At 52.2% G+C, this 19,568-nt stretch overlaps 1 protein-coding gene across 2 annotated transcripts in view; it reads left to right on the plus strand.

The window, feature by feature from the left end:
- The window catches only part of VASP (vasodilator stimulated phosphoprotein), a 31,620-nt gene extending 13,377 nt beyond the window's left edge, over positions 1-18,243 (plus strand). For both annotated transcript variants that reach the window (XM_035117705.3, XM_088672833.1), the window contains 12 exons: positions 7,788-7,959; positions 8,958-9,126; positions 9,302-9,371; positions 10,575-10,642; positions 12,257-12,555; positions 12,705-12,802; positions 14,688-14,742; positions 15,527-15,560; positions 16,194-16,239; positions 17,507-17,594; positions 17,817-17,874; positions 18,193-18,243. In XM_035117705.3, the coding sequence (XP_034973596.3) occupies positions 7,788-7,959; positions 8,958-9,126; positions 9,302-9,371; positions 10,575-10,642; positions 12,257-12,555; positions 12,705-12,802; positions 14,688-14,742; positions 15,527-15,560; positions 16,194-16,239; positions 17,507-17,594; positions 17,817-17,874; positions 18,193-18,230 (1,195 nt within the window). In that variant the 3' untranslated portion in view covers positions 18,231-18,243. The remainder of the gene's footprint in view (positions 1-7,787; positions 7,960-8,957; positions 9,127-9,301; positions 9,372-10,574; positions 10,643-12,256; positions 12,556-12,704; positions 12,803-14,687; positions 14,743-15,526; positions 15,561-16,193; positions 16,240-17,506; positions 17,595-17,816; positions 17,875-18,192) is intronic.
- Positions 18,244-19,568: the final 1,325 nt, after the last annotated feature.

The raw sequence follows: 19,568 nt of genomic DNA on the forward strand, positions 1-19,568 counted from the left end.
AGCTGCAAAAATGTGTATCTCTGTATGCAGGGCTGAATTGGTTTTTATTTATATATATTTTTGCATTTATATCACTCCCTTTTCTCCAAGGAGCTCAGGGTGGAGGACCTGGTTCTTCTCCCCCTCCTCATTTAATCCCCACAACAACCCTGTGAGGTAGGCTAGGCTGAGGGATGCAGTGACTGAACCAGCAAGCGGCATGCCTGAGTGAGGATTCGAACCCTAGCCTCTCCGAGGTCCTAGTCTGACGCACACTAACCGCTACACCGCACTACCTCGACTTCAGACCCGCCTGGAATTTTTGATGGTAGAGCCCTTGCTTGGCGTGCAGAAGGTCCCAGGTTCAAACCCCGAATGCGTCTCTTGGTAGGGCGGGGAGAGAGCCTTAGCCTGGAGCTGCCAGTCGGTGTAGGCAGTGCTGAGCTAGGTCTGAGTCGGTAGCTTCCTGTTTAAAACAGCCCTTTGCTGAACTCCATGAGGACTGGAACCTTACTTGATCTTAATGGAGGTTGAGCACTTGCAGGCAGGATATCCCTGGCATCTCCTGGCAATGCCCGCTCTCTGAACCTTGGAAAGCCCCTGCCAGCCAGTGCATGCAGTACTGACCTAGGTTGACCAAGGGTCCTCCACTTTCCTCTGCACCTATACATATATATGCCCATCTCGAACGACGCACCCATCAACTTGCTCTGCATTGCCTGCGGGGGTGGCGTTGCAGGGACCCAGTTTCTCCCTTGCGGGTGCCGGCTCTGGCTGGCAGCAGTTACGGAGCCAAACCTCGGGGCTTCTCCAGCCTTGCGCAACCCTCCTCTGGGCGGTTTGGGTCTTTGCCTTCTCTTTTAAAAGCGAGGTAGTCTCGGAAGTGTACGCTTTTCTACCTTGCGTCACTGCGGCCGTGGTGAGATTGTGAAGGGACCTGAGGCTTGCAAGAGCCGGACGTGAGCTGGAGACTCATGATGGGGTGAAGTTGTTGCTCAACAGAACCTGGGAGGGGTGAGCATGAGGGGGATCGGCGCCCCCTGTTGCTCTTGGCTTGAAACTACAGTCATACCTCAGGTTGAGTACGCTGTGGGTTGTTATGCGCGCATGCGCAGAAGCGTTTTGCACATGTGCAGAAACACTCTATTGCAGGCATCCCCAAACTTCGGCCCTCCAGATGTTTTGGACTACAATTCCCATCATCCCTGACCACTGGTCCTCTTAGCTAGGGATCATGGGAGTTGTAGGCCAAAACAGCTGGAGGGCCGCAGTTTGGGGATGCCTGCTCTATTGGCACTTTGCACATGTGCTAAAGCGCCGCTTGGGTTAAGTACTTTTTGGGGTGTGAACGGCACCCCAGAACGGATTGGGTACTTAACCCGAGGTATCACTGTAGAAGGATGTTGCCTGCTGTTGCTCATTTATTTCTGATTTATCCCACCTTTTCCTCCAAGGAGCACCAGGTGGTGCACAGGGCTCCCCCTACTCCCTGTTTCATCCTCACAACAACCCTGTGAGGTAGGGCTTAGGTTGAGAGGCAGTGGCTGTCCCCAAGGTCACCCAGTGGAGGATTTGAACCCTGCTGTCTCCAAACAAGGTTGCAGGTTCGATCCCTGTATGGGACGGCTGCATGTATCCTGCATTGCAGAGAGTTGGGACTAAATGTTGCCTTCCAACTCTGTGATTCTAGGATCAAACTCCTAGTCCTCATTGAATCCCTGCAACAGCCCTGTGAGGTAGGTTAGGCTGAGAGGCAGTGGCTGCCCCTCAATGTCAGCCAGTGAGCTTCATGGCCGAGTGGAGGATTCAAACCCTGGGCTCCCAGGACCTAGTCTAACACTCTAACCATTGCACAATACTGGCTCTCGCTGTGGGCAGGCGTTGCCCTCCCTCCGTCCAGCTGAGCACATCCTTGATCTGCAAAGTTTTAAAAAAACCTGCATGCACACACACTGTTTCCTAAAAGCCGAGCTCTTCAGGGAGCTGAACTCCTGTCTGTCTTCCTTGCCCTCTTGGAGTTGCAACGCCACCTCCCCAGCCCTGCTTAGGTCTAAAGTACTTGTTGCAAAGCCTCCTCTGAGTTCGCCCTCCAAGGAAGGCACTCCTCCAGCTTCCTCCAGCTGATTTGTTCTGGTCTTCTCCAGTTGCAGCCACCGCTGCCTGTTTTCTCTCTGCCTCTTGCCCGCTCCCCATTCCTGTTCCCGCAGAGTCGCTGTGAGGTGCCGGGCTGTGCCACAACTCGCCTGCAGCCCAGAGGCAGGAATCGTGGCCCAGGCCTGGCGCTCCCTGTTTGGATTAAGGGAGCGGCTGCCGTTTCCGCTTCACCCTTTGGTGCCTGGAGGGAAGCTGAGCTGCGGGGGCACCCGGTGTTTGTGTTGTGTGTGCAAGGCCTTCTGTGTTTGGCAGTGCGGAGGGGAGGAACCTGAAAGGCCATAGTATGGGGGGGGGGCTCAACCAGGCTGCTTGGGGGTGTCCAGACTCAATAGGTGGAAATCCCCCCTCTTTTGCTTGATGAGAGGGCTATCGATGGACAATGGCTATGCACACTCTGTGGCAGCAAGGCTGCAGCAAGAGAGGGTGAGCTGCTCTTGTGCTCAGATCCTGCTTGTGGATTTCCACATACTTCTGCTTGGCCGCTGTGAGAAGAGGAGGCTGGGCCATTATCGGCCTGATCCAGCACTCAGGCTCTTCTTGGCACATGCATATGTGTGCGTGCACACAAATGGTGTGGTTTTGAGGCTGTTTCTATGTCCCAGACCTTTGCCAACCTCTCCCCCCCCCTGTTGTATTCTATCCACTCCTTCTATACCCCCCCTCCTTGTGCATGAAGACCCCAGACAGTAAAAGACACATGTTTCTCTCTCTCTCTCTCTCTCTCTCTCTCTCTCTCTCTCTCTCTCTCTCTCTCACACACACACACACACACACACACACACACACACACACGAGTCCTTGCCAGAATGGCTGCTTTTCCTGTTCTGCCAGTTGCCGCAATTCTCTGAGCACCCTTGTGCTAAGAGAGGAAGGTGGCAGAGAAGGGGAGAAGAACTCACCTGGCAGCTTTGTGTGCATAGGGGGGGGGCATGATTGGGTGCGGAGAAGAGACGGCTGTGGAAATCGCCTGGGGCACATGGTGGCCTGCATGCCCAGGCCTCGAGTCCAATGCGGAACTGGCCACCGGCTTCCTTTAGAATTAATTCTCTTTCCCACCTGCCTGCCAAGGTTCTAGTCCTCAGCGTTCTGCATGGAAGCACAAGGATGCTCCTCCATTTTCCAAGCACAACCCCTTTCTCTCCCCCAGCCCGCATGGTGGACTGTTAGCCCTGGACTACTTAAGCGGATTAAATTGCAAACACCTTTCTTCTTTTTGATTTGCATAATTCAGCCCAACCTTGGAATTTGGGCTTCCTGGTTGCAGATAAGCTCATATTTTGCATCTGCTGTGCAGAAGCCTGCGTTGTATGTTAAGTCCCCATGTGGCCTGCCCTCCCGCCTGCCCTCATACATTTCAATGTAGATTTAGCGGTGCCCTAGGACAGCTAACCCTTTCTGCATCACTTTAAATCTGCAAAGTATTTTATTGAGCCGCTGCATTTCCTCTGAGCAGTAAGCCGTTTTACAGAGTGGGGAACTGAGGCAGAGAGAGGGAGAGACTTCACCATAGCCAGCCATTGTAACCTGTGCAGAGATGGGAATGTGTGTGCACGGGGGGGGGGGGGCATATCAGGTCATATGGATCCAGTTCTCTATCCATTGAGTCTTTATGTTTGCACACGCTATCCTCCCCCCACTTCCCCCCACCCTGCGTCTCTGGTAGATCAGGAGGGTTCAGCAGCCTAGTGTGGAGCATCTGCTTGGCCAGCATTTCTGCGCATGGTGGTTTTGGCAAGCGTTTTTCAGCTTCCTCTTGCAGAAACCCCCAGGTTAAGCGATAGCTGTGCGGTTGCCACACAGAGGCCCCGAGCTGTTGAGGCTTGCGACAGGAGGTGGGGAGGCCAGGGTGCGGGGCAAGGTGACTCCAATCCTCCGAGTCGCATGTGGGTTTCCCCCAGAAGATCCTTCTGCACCCATTCTGCTGCGCGAAGTTCAACTGGTGGGAAGTATCATTAAGGATAAAGCAACCAAGGCTATAGAAGAACAAGCCTTGCTGAAGCAGAGGCAGCATGGCTTCTGCAAGAGCAAGTCATGTCTCCCGAACCTGTCAGAGTTATTTGAGTTTAAACATGCATATAGGCAGAAGTGACATAGAGTGCTTGGAGTTTCAAGTAGGTGCATCAGGAACCGGTTAAGTAGCAGGAAGCAATAAACAGACACTTCTCCAATGGGAGAGAAGTAGAAAGTGGAAGTCCTCCCCCCCCCCCCGCCAAGGGTCAGAATTGGGTCCTGCTCTTTTTAACCCGTTCATAAACAATCTAGAGTTAGGAGTGAGGTGGCCAAGTTTGCTGATTATACTAAAATGGTTCGGGGTTGTTAAAACAAAAAGAGATTGTGAGGAGTTCCGAAAGGACCTCTCCAAACTAAGTGAATGGGTGGTAAGGCGGCAAGTGCAATTCGTTGTAAACAAGTGTAAAATGAGGCATGTCAGGCCAAAAACACTATAAATTTCACACCTACGCTCATAGGGTCTGAACTGGCGGGGACTGACCAAGAATGAGACCTTGGGGTCATAGCAGACAAAGACGTCAAGTATGTGGTAGCTGTGAAAAAAGGCAAATTCCATGCTAGGGATAATTCGGAAACGGATTCAAAATAAAACTGCTTATAGAATGCCGCCGTACAAATCTCTGATGTGGTCGCGTTTGAGATACTGTGTTTTGTTCTGGTTGCCTTAACTCAGAAAAGACATAGTAGAGTTTGGAAAAGGTTCAAAAAACAGCATCCGAGATGATCAAGGGGAGGGACTCTCCCACGAATAAAAGGTTGCAGTGTTTGGGACTTTTGGGTTTATAGGAATGTTGTGTAAGTGGCAACATGATAGTTTATAAAATAATAAAAGAGGATGAGACAAATTCATCGAGGAGGAGAGGGCTATTGGTGGCTACTACCCAAATTGGGTGTGTTGTTGCACTCCTGCCCTGCTTGGGGATTTCCCCAAAGGCATCTCGTTTTCACTGAGCTTAAGGCTGGCTTAAGCCAGGAGTGAGCAATATCTGTGGCTTTTCCAGGTAGCATTGGACTACAACTCCCATAATCCCCGGCAGCCAGCTGTGGCAGAGGAGAACAGCTTCCCTCATCCCTCCCAACATATTTATTTATCACCAGTTTACCCTCCAAGATGCTCAGGGGTGGTGTTGCCTCGCTCCATCCCCCCTTTATATCCCTCGCAACAACAGCCCTGTGAGGTGGCTTCGGCTGAAAGAGAATGTGATTGGCCAGCCAATGAACTTAATTGCAGAATAGTTTGCTTAAACCATAGGCCGCCTTTCTCAGAGTCCCCAAACCTATTTCACAAGCCTCCAAATCTTATCCTTGGTCAGGCATTTGTTGGGTATATATACGGTACCTATTTAGCTGACTCTCGGCCATCTTGCTGCTCCTGCCCTGTTGCATCTTGGCTCGAGCAGGCAGGCATTCGACAGGGGCAGCTGTCCCAACCACTTTGTCCGTGGCAAAGTGAGCTACACCTGCTGGATTTCTGCCTGGCTCTCGGTGCTGTTAAAGCAGGAGAGCTGGAGGGAGCAGGGAAGGCTGGAGACAAGAGGAAGAAGCCCAGAGGCTCCAGAGGCAAGCACGTGCTTGTGCCCCCCTCTCCGCCACTGGCCCCTGAGGACCCATATAAGGCCGGACCTCTAGGGAATCCAGGCAGAAGGGGCTGCGAAAACTCTTTCCCCTGCCAACAGTACATTTCTCCTGCATGTTGTTCTGTGACTTGATGCTTTGCAGAACTTTCCATCCACACAGATGGAGGCCATGTGTCAGGTCTCGCTGTGTTTGTGACAGGCCTCCCAAAGCATGCTTCTGAATTCTATGGGGGGGGGAGAAGCAGCATCTCAGCTGTGGTTGCGATCTTTTTTTCTTGCTCCTGCTCCTTTGCCTTTAACTGCAGCCATGCACATCAATTGCGAGTGATTTTTTTTTTTAAGGGGAAGTTAAAATTTCCCAGCAAAGAGATGCTTCTTCAATAGACAGGGGAGAGCATCACTTGCCTTTGTGTGTGTGTGTGTGTGTGTGTGTGTGTGTGTGTGTGTGTGTGGCATGTTAGGCTGCAGAGGAGCAAGACCAGTTTTTTAAAATAAAAAAGTGGCAACCCTGATGGCTGTTGGGTCAGAGTTGGAGTCCACAAATTGAGAGCAATTTTCTGGGGGCCCCCACTCCAGTTAGGGAACCCATGTCCAAGTGATATCAGGCAGTCCTCATCTCTGGTGTCTGTGAAATGGGCCTTAAGAACTCAATTATTTATGCATTTGGGGGGCAGTTTTGTCAGAAAAGCAATACAGAAAGCTTTTAAACAAACATTGCAGTATTAACCCCCCCCGAGTCCTCAGACTGTCAATTTCTCTCTTTTAAAACTAAGCACAGAGAAGAATAGAGTTCTGTTCATATTTGCATAATGGAGAAATGTAATTTGCTTAATGCCAGTGGAACCGCTCCTTCCTCTTCCTTGGGTAGTGTTTTTTTTTTTCAGATGGGAACAGGGTGGGATGGGGGGGGGTTTCTGTACCTACATTTTACCAGCTACTGTGCTAAATTTGACCATATTGAAAGAAGTTCGGGGCTGGGATAGTGTGTGTGTGTGTGTGTGTGTGTAAATATTTTTTATTTCATTTTATGATGCATATATATATAAGAGAACATCAGGTGCTGAAAATAAAACGATGAAGAACAAAACTGGAAAATAAGCATGTGGAATGTGTACACAGGAGTCAAAATAATGAAAATCTAAGTACAGTGGTACCTTGGTTGTCAAACTTTATCCGTTCCAGAAGTCCATTCCAAAACCAAAGCGTTCCAAAACCAAGGTGCGCTTCCCCATAGAAAGCAATGCAAAATGGTTAATCCGTTCCAGACTTTTAAAAACAACCCCTAAAACAGCAATTTAACATGAATTTTACTATCTAACGAAACCATCGACCCATAAAATGAAAGCAATAACCAATGTACTGCAGTTCCACAATCAATCAATTAGTAGCTGAACACAGTCACACACAAAAAAGCTGCAAAACTGAAAAATATATAGCAAAAACAGACAGACGTCAGCATAACACTCAAAACGGAAGTGTAACACTCAGATCAGACGCATAACAATCAAAACGGAGCATGTTCAGCTTCCAAAAAAAGTTTGCAAACCGCAACACTTAGGGTACTTCCAGGTTTGCAGTGTTTGGGTTCCAAGTTGTTTGAGTACAAGGCGTTTGAAAACCAAGGTCCCACTGTAAAGAACGTTGGCGTTACTTGGTAGTTTGTGAAATAAATAAGGGAATTATCGAGTCAAGTTCCATATATGCCAGGGCTGCGATGAGAGTTGTTTTGAAAATGTTGATTCTGCTATGTACGTAACCAAAGAATGCTGGTCATCCCTGCTGAAATCTCAAATTATGTGTAATTTTCTCCATTGTAGCTCAATTCTGGACTGCCCAGTGTAAAATTCTGGGCTGTTTTTCCATTGAGCTGCAATTAGATATTTTAGGTGCCGAGATCATATAGAAGCCCAGTTCTTTTGATGATGCATCTTACATTGGTACCCTCAAAGCGTGTGTGTCTGAATTGCCCCATGCTTTTCCTGGTGAAGGTCTTTGTGCCCTGGCTTAGCCTCACTCTCTCCTTCCTTTGCCCCCCACTCCCTGTTTCTCCCACCTCCTCGAACCCAGTGAGTCCGTTGTCTGCACCACCCGAGCCACTGTGATGCTGTATGATGATGCCAACAAGAAATGGGTGCCCGCAGGGAGCGGGCCCCAGGCCTTCAGCCGCATCCAGATCTACCACAGCCCCGTCAACAACACGTTCAGGGTCGTGGGGAGAAAGATGCAGCCGGACCAACAGGTAAGGACCCCCACAGCAAAAGCGAGGGAGGGAAGGGGAGGTTTGTCCCTCCAATGATGTTAGAGCATCTCCAGTGTTTCCATAGCAACCATCCTGGCTCTGGGTACCCAAAGATGCCTTTTTTTCTCTTTCTCTCTCCTGGGGTGCACGGGTCTGTGTCCAGGGCTCTCCCCTATTTATTTCCCTAATTTTGTAGAATTTATACTTGCCTCAAAGCAGTGTACAAAACTGCAAAATTAAAGGTTAATACATTTTTTTAAAATTAAATTCAGCAGTAAACTAAAAACCAGACTGACAACCGTGTCAATGTTCCCAACCTCTCCAGGCACAAAAAAATATATGTTTTTAGCATGCACCGAAAAGGGTGCTGTGAAGTCGCCTGCCTGCTGTCAACAGGCAGGGAGTTCCAATAGTGCCGCACTAAAATATCGACTTCTTACAAATGTGGAATGGAGATTGTGGCTCAGACTTTCCCATCCTTTTATTTTGACCCGCTGAATATCTTGCCATTACAAAATGAAGGAACCGAAGGAACAGCACAGCTTTGCTTGGCTCTCAGGTTACATCAAAGGATCAGGTGCTTACGGAAGGTCTTGGCAACGGGAAGGGATTGGGTTTGGCGCCAGGGGAGTGACCCGCAGCAGCCCAGAGGAGGCCGTTCTGTCAGTCACTGTCTGCTGCTTGTCTGAAGCCCATGGCACCCAGAGGAACCCACTGGCGGTCCCTTTGCACCCCTTCCCCCAAGCTGCTCGGTCCAGCCTTTGCAACCTGGGAGGTTTCCGCTATTTTGGACCACAATGCCCATCGGTCTTATCATCCAATTGCTGCGCTGGCTAGGGCTGATGGGAATGGCAGTCCAAAATGGTTGTGCACTCTGCCCTGTGGGTGATGGGTGTTGTAGTCTATGAGGCAGCTGGAGGGCACCAAGTTGGCGAAATCCTTCTCGGCTCAGCTTTTCCTTTACCCCCCCCACCCCACCCCACTTCCCTCTCCCAAAGGTGGTCATCAACAGCCCAATTGTGAAAGGGCTAAAATACAACCAGGCGACGCCCAACTTTCACCAGTGGCGAGATGCCCGCCAGGTCTGGGGGCTCAACTTTGGCACCAAAGAGGACGCTAGCCAGTTTGCTGGTGGGATGATGGCTGCCCTGGAGGCTCTGGATTCAGGTGAGGGGGAAATGGAAGAATTGGGGCATCTTGTCGGGGGTGCCAGGAGGGTTCTCCAGCTCGCGGGGATACTCAGCCTTAAACGTGCCAGGGAGAAGGGCGGCGAGTCCTGCCCTGATCTGGTCTGCCAAACTGGCTCGCAAGCCTGATTTTTCTCTTGTTTCACACCCTGCAGGGAACGCTGCAGCTCCACGGCCCATCCAGAACGGCCCCACGGCGGAAGAAATGGCGGAGCAGCAGAAAAGGTACATGCTGCTCTGCGGAACTCCCTGCTTCTGCGTTGTTTTACTGCCCTGAGCAACGCCTTGCGGGGCTTCGGCTTACTCCAGATTCATACAAAGCCAGGTTCACAGGGGCTGATGGGCACCAGGTTGGCAAAGGCCGGCCCAAGCAGCGTCCTCAGTGCTTGTGGCCTCAAGAGAGGCACAAGCCTCAATTCCTTTAAGATCATAGAATGGTAGAGCTGGACGGGAAAGGGTCATCTAGTCCAACCCCTTGCAAAGAGGAGGGGGAGGGGAAGGATTTGGGGGGAGCAGGCTAGGGTCACTTCATTGTTCACACACCCCTTTGCACTTTGTTAAACCGCTGCGTGTTTCCAAGGAGTCCTTGGACTTCCGACAAATCCCCGCGAATCTGAGGTTGCTGCCGTGCCCATTTTACAGACGGAGCAAACTGAGGCTGCGAATCAGCTGACCCGTGAGGGCCACCCGATTGAGTCTCTTGGCTGAGGTGGACACTGTAACCGAGCCTCTCTCCCCAAATCCAGTGGGTCTCCCTCTCGCCAGCTTTTCCTTCCCTCAGCCCCCAGTGCGAATTGCGCCTCCCTATTTAGCTCCCAATTCATTCTTGGCCAGAAGGGAAAGGGCTGAAGCTCAGCGGCCAGAGCATCTGCTTGGCATGCAGAAGCCTCAGTCCCCAACGGTGGCCTCTCCTGGGAGAGACCCCTGGGAGAGACTCCTGCCTCTGCAACCCTGGAGAGCGGCTGCCGGCCAGTGCAGGCAATACTGGGGGTCTGATCCGGTACACAGGTCAGCTTTGTCAGCAGACAATTGCTGCTAATTCCCCCAGCCCTCCTTCATGCCTCCTTGCGTAGCGGAGGGCGTTCCCCCTCGAGCTTAGCTGCTAATCGGCTTGAGGGGTCATTGGGGTCACCCGGCCGCCCCGCTCGCCGCCTCCATTCCGGCCGCCTTCCGTTCCCAGTGTGTGCAGAGCACCCCGTTCCTGGGGGGCCATGTGTGGCTTTGCAGTGTCCGGGATTTTGCCGGAGCCTCCGCAGAAGTGAGTGGCAGCAATGAGGGTGGAGGAAGGAGGGGGCTGAGCACAGGGGGAGGGTGTGCAGACCCTGCCCAGGTGGGGCTCATCCTGCCCAGCTGCTTCTCCTGGGCCCTCGGATGCCAGGGGTGCCTGATTTTCTCTTTTCTCTCCCCCCCCCCTCAAAAAAATTCCAGGCAGCAGCAGCAGCTGGAGAGGGAGCAGCAGGAGCAGGCAGAGCGAGAGAGGCGGGTGACAATCTCAGGTGGGTCCCTGGGGTGGGGTGGGGTAGGGGGATGAGCAGCATCCAGTGGGTGGCCCCAGCCCTCCCTCCTCTCCCAGGCGAGTGTGGGGTGCAAAACCCCTTTTTCTGTTTCAGAACCTTGGCTGGTAATGGCTCCGGGGAGAGACTTGCAATTGTGCCTTGAGGCTTATGGTTTTTTTTTGCAGGGTGGGGTGGGGGGTGCCCTCACAAAACCCTCCTCCCCCTAACATAAGTGGGGTGACCTCACTCCCAACAGGGAAGTCTGTGGGTGGGAGGAGGCCGAACTGCCCCTGAGCGCCTGAAGAATAAACAATTGGTTTAGTGTGGATTAACGTGCCCAGGCTGAGGATTTGGGGGGAGAGAGAGAATAGGGGATGGAGGGGGTTCTGCTTAATGGTCAAGTTCACAGCTTCACCTATGCTTAAAGAAGTACGCCCCCCCCCTTTTAGCAGATGTGGCTTCTCCACACCCCACCCAAGCATCCTGGGAACTGTAGTTTGTGGGGGGGGGTGCTGGGAGTTTTTAGGAGAACCCTATATTCCCTTCTCAGAGATAGAATTGTCAGAGTGGTTTTAACAGTCTGCCCCTCTTCCCAGTAATTGTAGCTATGTGCAGGAGCGGTGCTAGGGCTTTTTGCGCCCTAGGCAAATACACCTTCTGGCGCCCCCCGAGCGCATGCGTCATGACGCATGCGTCATGTCGCATGCACAACACCGCTGATGCCCCTGCGTCCCCTCCATTGGCGGGAGGAGCGCGGGCCAAGGGGGGGGAGCTCGGCGCCCTCCCGCCTGTGGAGGGGACGCTTTGAGCTCCTCGGCGGTGGCGGCTGCAGTGAGCGAGCGGCAGCGGCAGCAGCGCCCATAGCTGAAGGCTTCGGCTGCGGGCGCTTGCCGCCACTACCGCCGCTGCTCGCTCACTGCGGCCGCCGCCGCTGGGGAGCTCTTGCCGTCCCCTCCATAGGCGGGAGGGCGCCGAGCTCTCATTTTGGCTCGCGCTCCTCCTGCCTGTGGAGGGGATGCTGGGGGCTCCTCGGCAGCGGCTGCGGCGAGTGAGCGGCAGCGGCAGCGCCTGTAGCTGAGGAGCTCACAGCGTCCCCTCCATGGGCGGGAGGAGCGCGAGCGCGCGCCTTGGGAGGGCGGCGGTGGCGCAGGGGTTTTGCGGGGCAGGCTTGTCAGCGCCCCCTCCATTTTCGCGCCCTAGGCAATGGCCTAGTCCGCCTAAATGGACGCACTGGCCCTGGCTATGTGAGGGGAAGAGGGAGATTTGGGAATTGTAGTTCTGGGAGGGGAAGAGGGAACTCTGGGGAATCATGGCTGTGGGAGGGGAAAGAGCACCTTTAACAAACTACATCTCCTAGTATCCTTTGGGGGAAGCCAGGGCTGTTTAAAGAGGTATCGTCGTGCTTTTAAATGTGGCGTGCGGATGTGACCCAAGAAAGTATATTGGGCTGAACATGCTTGTGGGGTGGCAGTGATGAGTCGCCTCACTTTCCCCCTCTCCGGATGCAACCCCGCATTCCGCAGAACTGTGTAGCGTTGGAAAGGGGCACCAAGGGGTCATCTAGCTCAACCCCCTGCTGTGCTGGAGCCACAACCGAAACCTCTCTCATTGCAGTGCCTGCAGGGACCCCTTCGGGACCCCCGCCCCCACCAGGACCACCGCCCGCCCCGCCGTGCCCGCCCCCGGGCCTGCCCCCGGGCCCACCACCAGGAGCACCAGCGGGGCCACCCCCACCTCCAGGCCCTCCGCCGCCGCCTGGCCCTCCGCCTGGCCCCCCCGGCCCTCCACCTCCTGGAGGGGGGCCACCCCCTGCGCCGCCCCTCCCGCCTCCCCAGGGCCCGGCAGGAGGGGGCGGCCCGCCCTCCGGATTGGCTGCTGCCCTCGCAGGGGCAAAGCTGAAGAAAGTAGGCAAGGTGAGTACGGACAACTCTGCAGCTGGTGGGAATTGTAGCTTGGGAGCCCCTTGACAGGCGCCCAGTTTTCCCCAAGGCTGTAGATGGGAGTTGTAGTTGGGGACCCTCTTGGCGCCTTCGACTTAACCCTTCCTGTTCTTCTTCCGCAGGAGGAGGCGCCAAAGGCCACGCCTGGCGCAGCGCCCCCACCGAGTGGAGGCGGAGGCGGGGGGCTCATGGAGGAAATGAGCGCCATGTTAGCGCGACGGTGAGTGAGGGGGAACCTCATGGTGTGGGTGGGTGGCAGTGAGGGGGCGCGGCTCAGCGGCGCAGAGCACCAGTGTTCCTATTCAAATCCAGGACTCTTGAGGACTAGGATCTTAGCTCTCTGTTTGTTGAGGAAAAGATCCCAGCTCTGTGGTGGATCGTGTAAAAGGGCCCAGGGTCAGACGCTGGCAGCACTTCCAGGTAGGGCTGAGGACCCAGGCGAGACGTATTCCCTTCCTGGGCTCAAGCAAGGCCTGTTTTTCTCTCAACAGCCGTAGGAAAAGTGAGCCAAACTCCTGATTCCCTTTTGTCTTGTGCCCTGCTTGGAACAGGGTACCCCACAAGCGTAATTTCATAAGCAAGAATGCGTTTGGCAGGTGCTGAAAAGCGGACAGAGAAGGCGTCTGCCTGGTGTCAAGTGCCAGGGAGTTCCAGAGTGTAGTTGCCACCACACTAAAAGCTGGATTTATTACAATAATATATAATATAAAAGATTTCTAGAGCCGAAGACGCCAAGATGGATTTCCCCCCCCCCAAGAGGCAATCACAGTTAAAAAAAAAAGAATATGCAAGAGAGCTGGATAACATATAAGAATTTATTGGCTGAAAGTGAGGGTCAAATAAAAATAAAAAATTATGAGGAAGTAAAGATCTTTCTTACAAGCTGGCTAGAATATTATCAAATACACGAGTTATTTAAAGAAGATAAAAGAAATAGGATTTGGGAAAGAACCCACAAAATTAGAAATTGATTTAATAGACAATAAAACAAAAATAATCTCAAAGATGTACCAGCTTCTCTTAAGTATTGAAGTGATGGAAGAAGGGACAAAAACTACCATGATAAGATGGGCGCCCTATTATGATATCAGAGTGGGAAAATCTATGGAAAGTTAATATGAACTTCACCGCGAGCTACAATATTAAGGAAAATATGTTGAAATTACAGCACAGGTGGTACCTAATGCCTACCAGGTTGTCAAAGATGTACAAAAATCTATCGAATGCATGCTTGAGGTGTGGGACAAGCGGTGCTGATTTATATCATATGTGCTGGACTTGTGGGAAGATTAAGATATTTTGGTCATTAATATATAATGAGTTGAAGAAAATGTTGGCCATCACTTTTCTTAAAAGACCTGAGGCTTTTTTGCTAAGCATTGTGGGAAAAGATGTACCGAATTCCGCAAAAGAAATCTTCCTTTACGCAACAGCGGCGGCTAGGTTATTGGTGGCTAAGGGCTGGAAAGAACAGGAGACCCCTTCAATAATTGACCCCCAGGGTAAAATGCAGGAATTACCAGAAATGGCATATTTAACAAATTCCTTAAGAGACAAGTCAAAAGAGAAATTTATGGACAACTGGGGAAGATATAAACTATATGTGCAAACATACAGTAAAGGTTTGTTGTCTATGCAAGCATTTGAGTGACCTTGGAGAATGGACTAACTATGATAGAATTTTTGCTTTAACCGAGATGCGCCAAGAGAAAATAATGTATTAGACGTTGGATATAGAAAATTTTATTGAGTTATGTACATTTGTGTTAAAACATAGATTATATATCAGGAACTGACAGGAAGTCCAATGGGGGGAGTAGGGAGGGAAAAAGAGGGGGGGAGAAAAGGGATGGGGGGGTTTCTTTGGTTATTCGCTTTATCTTAAGATGTGGACTATTGTTGTAATGGAACACTATGTAAGTTTTGCTTTGCTGTGTTTTGAAATAATTTTTTTTTAAAAAAAGCTGGATTTATTAGAAACGCAGAAGGGGTGTTCTGTGCCGCTTCCATAGATCGATGAGAGGGCATATAGGGAGTGAGGCGATCTTGAACAACCTGTTTCTGTCTCTCTCTCTCTCTTCCCCCCCCCAACCCCGTCTCCCCAGGAGGAAAGTTGCAGATCAGGGTGAGAAACCCATTCCAAAGAAAGATGAAGGTCCCGTAAGTACCCGGCCCTCCTTACCTGCCCCATAGGGTCCACTATGAGAAGTTTAGAAAGGGGTCAGAGGATGCTGAACTGGATAAGGCCAGGCCAATGCTGGCAGCTGGGCTAGGAATGGCTGCTGGCTGCTGCTGCGGGGGTGGGTAGGGTGGGGATCACTTGAGTGGGTGGGGAAGCCATGGTTCCTCTTCCCCATGGATCAAAGCAGCCCCCTCTCCTCCCCACCAAATCTGGCTTTCATTCATCCCCCCCCCCTTTGCAAAATTCGTTCAGTTATTATTGCATTGCCTTGCCTTATTCCATGCAGTTTTTTCCCCCAACGCTTGATTAAAAAGAAAAGAAAGACACACCTCGAATTGATATATGAAAGACAATCAAGAAAAAAACCCACCGAATATGGAACAGATTAAAAGATACCTTTCTAAGTGTCTGCACAGGCTTGTCTAAAGAAGGATGCTTTTAGCTGGCGCCCGAAAGGGGTACAGCCAAGGCGCCTGCTTGATCTCAAGAGGCAGGGCAAACAATCAAGTTCTTGAAAATACAGAAGGGGCATTATTGGCACCTGTGTAGTAAGGCCAGTTTCTATTGCACCTTTCCCTGCAAGGTGGCAAACGTTGCCCTCCCACGAAGCCAGTTCACTTCCTACAACAACAACAGCAGCAGCCCTGGGAGGCAGTTTGGGTTGAGAGGCAGTGTCTGGCGCTCTCCCGGGTCCCCTGGGGGTGGGACTGAGGCTGGTGGCTTCTCATGTCTCATTTGCCATCTCTGTTTCTTCCCTCCCAGCAAAACGACACGGAAGCTGGTGGCAAGACCACAGGTAGGCAAAGGGGGCCCAGAAGGCTGGCGATAGTCTAGAGTGGGCACAAGGCCCTTTAGCCAGTGGAAGAGCTGCCTGGTGGCTTGCAGTGGCTACTGGGCATGGTGACTGTGCTCGAATCCTGCTTGTGGGTTTCCCTTCGAGGCATCTGGCTGGCCCCTGGGAGAAGAGGACACTGCAGTAGATTTATTATGTTTCTATAGGTGCTGGAAGCTGGGAAACGCAGCCAGATGTGCAGGGTTTAAATAATAAAATTATCATTACGAATCCAGAAGCAGGGCTTTTCTTATGGAGCCTCCAGGTCCAGGAGCAGTCTATCTAGACTCCTGCATTCTCGGGGGCAGTAAGAACAGGATACTGGACTCAATGGGCACCCTTTGGCCTGATCCAGCAGCCAGTCTCTTTAGAGATACGTGAGGGCTGTTCGCTTTAGAGTTCCCAGGCGCCTGGGGAACGCTAGGCAGGGGCTCCAACAGGAAGTCAGCCTCTGCCTGCCTCCCCGGCCCAAGCAGAGCAACCTTTTCACTGTTCCCAGATGTCCAGGTCCCTTGGGGCAGAATCTGGATTTGAGAGCGGGTAGGGGGGGGCACACACAGCGCCCTGCCCAGCCTCTTTCTCTTTGCTTTGTCCTAGATGCCTTCCGCAGGCCTTGGGAGAAGACCAGTACGACGCTACCCAGGTAAGCAACACCTGCCCATCGTGGCCATTTTGAGTTTCTCTGAAATACCCCCCCCCTTTTCCTGGCACCAAGTCTCCACGAAGCCAATGGAATTGGTGTTCTTGTGTGTGTGTGTGTATTTGTGTGCAGTATCTCTCTCCCTCCTTGACCCACAAAGTGAGGGGGTGTGAGGTCCACTGCAGGAGGTGGGGGGGTGTGACTATCCTGCTCCTCCCCCCCAGTTGTGTCTCAGTCTTTCTCTTCTCCCTCCCCACCCCCAACGATCAGGACAACTGTGACCCAGAGGACCGCCACACCCTCAGCTGCAGCCCGTCCTCAGTTCGGCCAGTCTAGGTATCAGGCAGTGAGGGCTGGATGACTTTATATCTGCTAAGTACCCCCGTAGAACCATAGAAGGGCACCCCGGGGCTCATCTAGCCCAACCCCCTGCAATGCAGGAAGTACGGTTTCTGTGCCCCCACCAGGCACTGCTGAACTACAACTCCCATCCTTCTCCATGGGCTGGGCTGATGGGAGTTGGCACCCAAGCACAGCTTTCTGAGCTGATTCAGGCGCTCTGCGGCATCTAAGAAAAGCATGGGGGGGGCATTTCTGTTGCGAAGAAACCCCCCGCCAACGGGGGGGAAAGGAGAAACTTTTCTGCAGGAGGAAAGCTTGCAAGGCAGGGAGAGAGGCAAGCAAGCCTGCCCCACAGCACTCTTTCTCCCCCCCCATAGGCAAATACTTCCTGTATGAGGGCTGCGTAAGCTGCCTCCCACCCAGCCCGTTCCCGAGCAGTGGTTAGAGCATCGGACTAGCACCTAAGAGAGACCTGGGTTCAAATTCCCCACTCTGCCACAAAGCTCAGTGTGCGTGGCCTGGGGGGGGCAGTCGCTGCATATCTCTGTCTGAACTACCTCGCAGGGTTGCTGTTTGTGGAGGAGAATTAAATGGGGGAGGGGGAGAACCTCAAGCGCCACCTTGGAAATGAAAGTGGGATAGAAATGCAATAAAAGAATCATAATATGCTTATCAGTTACAGTATTGGCTTGGTTATCGGTGCTCCCTCGGGGCCAAACGAGATCAGCTGTTGGTTTTTGTAGCGAACGCACCTGGTTTTTGTTAACGGAATAGCAGCCCCGGGGAGGGAGGTGGTTTTACCTGCAGGGAAAAACCGCCCTCCCTTCCAAAGCAGCTGTTTGCATTTTCATGGGAAACTGAATGGCAGCTGCAAAGCTTAGCCTGCCCCCCCCCTGAAACCCTTCCTTTACTTTCTTGCCACCCCCAGGATGAAATCTGCCGGAGCAATCACCGGTTCGGAACCTGTTGGTGGTGGCGGAGGAGGAGATGAGTCGGAGCTGGAACGGGTGAAACAGGTAAACCTGCCTTTGTGGGTCCAATCTAACGTCATCAGAACAAGAGAAGGGGGTCCTCTAGAGTCATCTAGTCCAACCCACCTGCAATGCAGGAATCTCAGCTAATGATTATTTCAAAGATACTCCTCCTCTTCTTCTTTTTAAACTGTGTAGGGGGTTCTGTCTGTCTCCTCCCTTTTCCCTCAGGGCCCTAAATGCATGTCTTTCCAACCCCCACCCTAGGAACTCTTGCAGGAGGTCCGGCGGGAATTGCAGAAAATGAAAGAGGAGATCATACAGGGTAAGTTATGAAGGCGTTTGGTTGTTTTTTTAATAAGTGGTGTATAAATATTACGAAATAAACCATATATATATATAACCTAAAGCTGTCTTCCCCAACCTGGGGCTGTCCAGCTGTGTTGAACTAAAACTCCCATGAGCCAGAGTGTCGTATTGACTGTGCTGGCAGGGGTTGATGGGAGCTGTAGTCCGAAGCAGCTATGCAAAGCCCCCCCCCCCCCGGTTGGCAAAGCCTGGCTTTTATAGACAGCACTGGAACATTTTGGATCGCTGACAGAGCCCAGCTTCATACTTTCATTTTCTCTCTCTCTTGCCGCAGCATTTGTGACAGAGCTACGGAAGCGGGGGTCTCCTTAGTGCACCCCCACCCCATAAGAAAGAAAGAAAGAAAGAAAGAAAGAAAGAAAGAAAGAAAGAAAGAAAGAAAGAAAGAAAGAAAGAAAGAAAGAACCCCAGCTTGCCGGTGCCACCTGGAGTCAGCAATTCAGTCCTCCGAAACGTGCAGAAAAGAATAAAAGCGGAAGAAGATAAAAGAACGAACTTGATCACCCCTTTTCTCCCCACGCCCCCCCCTAAATGCACCAGATGAGCTCCTCCACACAACACACACACACCCTTTCCCGTCGGCTCCCAGGCCCATGGCCCCCCGCTGTGCAATTTCCAGGGGGGGGGGAGGAGAGAGGGGCAATCTCTGGCAGCCCCCCACCCCAGGAAGGGCAGGACCCCCACCTGTGCCTTACCCAGAGCAATAGCAGCACCCCTCCGTCCTCTGCTTCCTCCCCACCCCCCACAACGAGGGGCTTGTTCCCGCTGGAGGTGTGCAGGGGGGCGTTTCCCTGGCGGAACTGGCTCCTCCCCCCCTCCCGGCAACCACTTAACACTGTGCCATTCCCAGAGAGGGCTAGACTCTCCATCATCCGCAAATCATCCTTTTTCACGCTTGGACCAAGACGTCTGTGTCTGTTTTCCCTTTCTCTCCCCTGACCCCCCCAAAAAAAACCATGGCGTGGAAAGGGGGGTTCAGGCAGCCTGGCCAGGCAGTGGCACGAGAAACACCTGCTTTTCCTGGGCTTCAGGAATTCCCATCTGCTTAACCAAACTGGAGAAGTTTCCTTTCCTTTGAAGGTAGCGGTCGGCAACCGAGTTGCCCCAAAGGCCCTGCCTTTCCTGAGCTTCCTTCCTCACCTAACCAGCAACATTTCCCTTTTGCATATCTATGGACCCTTCCTTCTTCAAGACACAATGCCAGGGGTTGGGTTTGTGATAAGGGGACCAAGGAACAAAACAAAGGTGGCTTGAACCTTCTCTGTTTTGGGGAGGGTGGTTATATATTTATCCCAGCAGAAGGCTGGCGAACAGCAGCGTTCCCGCTGCTAGTAATCTGACCCGGGCCAAATGCCGGCCACCTAGTTGCCAACTACAACCTTTTAATTTTTTTAAAAGGCACCCTTACTTGCAATGCACCCCCTCCTCTCACTAGTCATGCATGCCCACCCCTGGAAGATGGACCACTTTGTGAAAAGGACCGCTTCCCCTCCCCTAATAATAATAATAATAACAATAACCACCCCACTTCCTAGTACCTTTTCTCATTTCACACACTCTCTCTTGCTGGGCTCATTCTGAAAAAAAATACTTTACTCAACCCCATCCTCTCGCCCATCTCTGCTCTTCACCTCTCTGGGTAATGATTTG

The sequence above is a fragment of the Zootoca vivipara genome, chromosome 6 (genome assembly GCF_965207765.1).
Source record: "Zootoca vivipara chromosome 6, rZooViv2.hap1.1, whole genome shotgun sequence".
In the NCBI taxonomy this organism is placed as follows: Eukaryota; Metazoa; Chordata; class Lepidosauria; order Squamata; family Lacertidae; genus Zootoca; species Zootoca vivipara.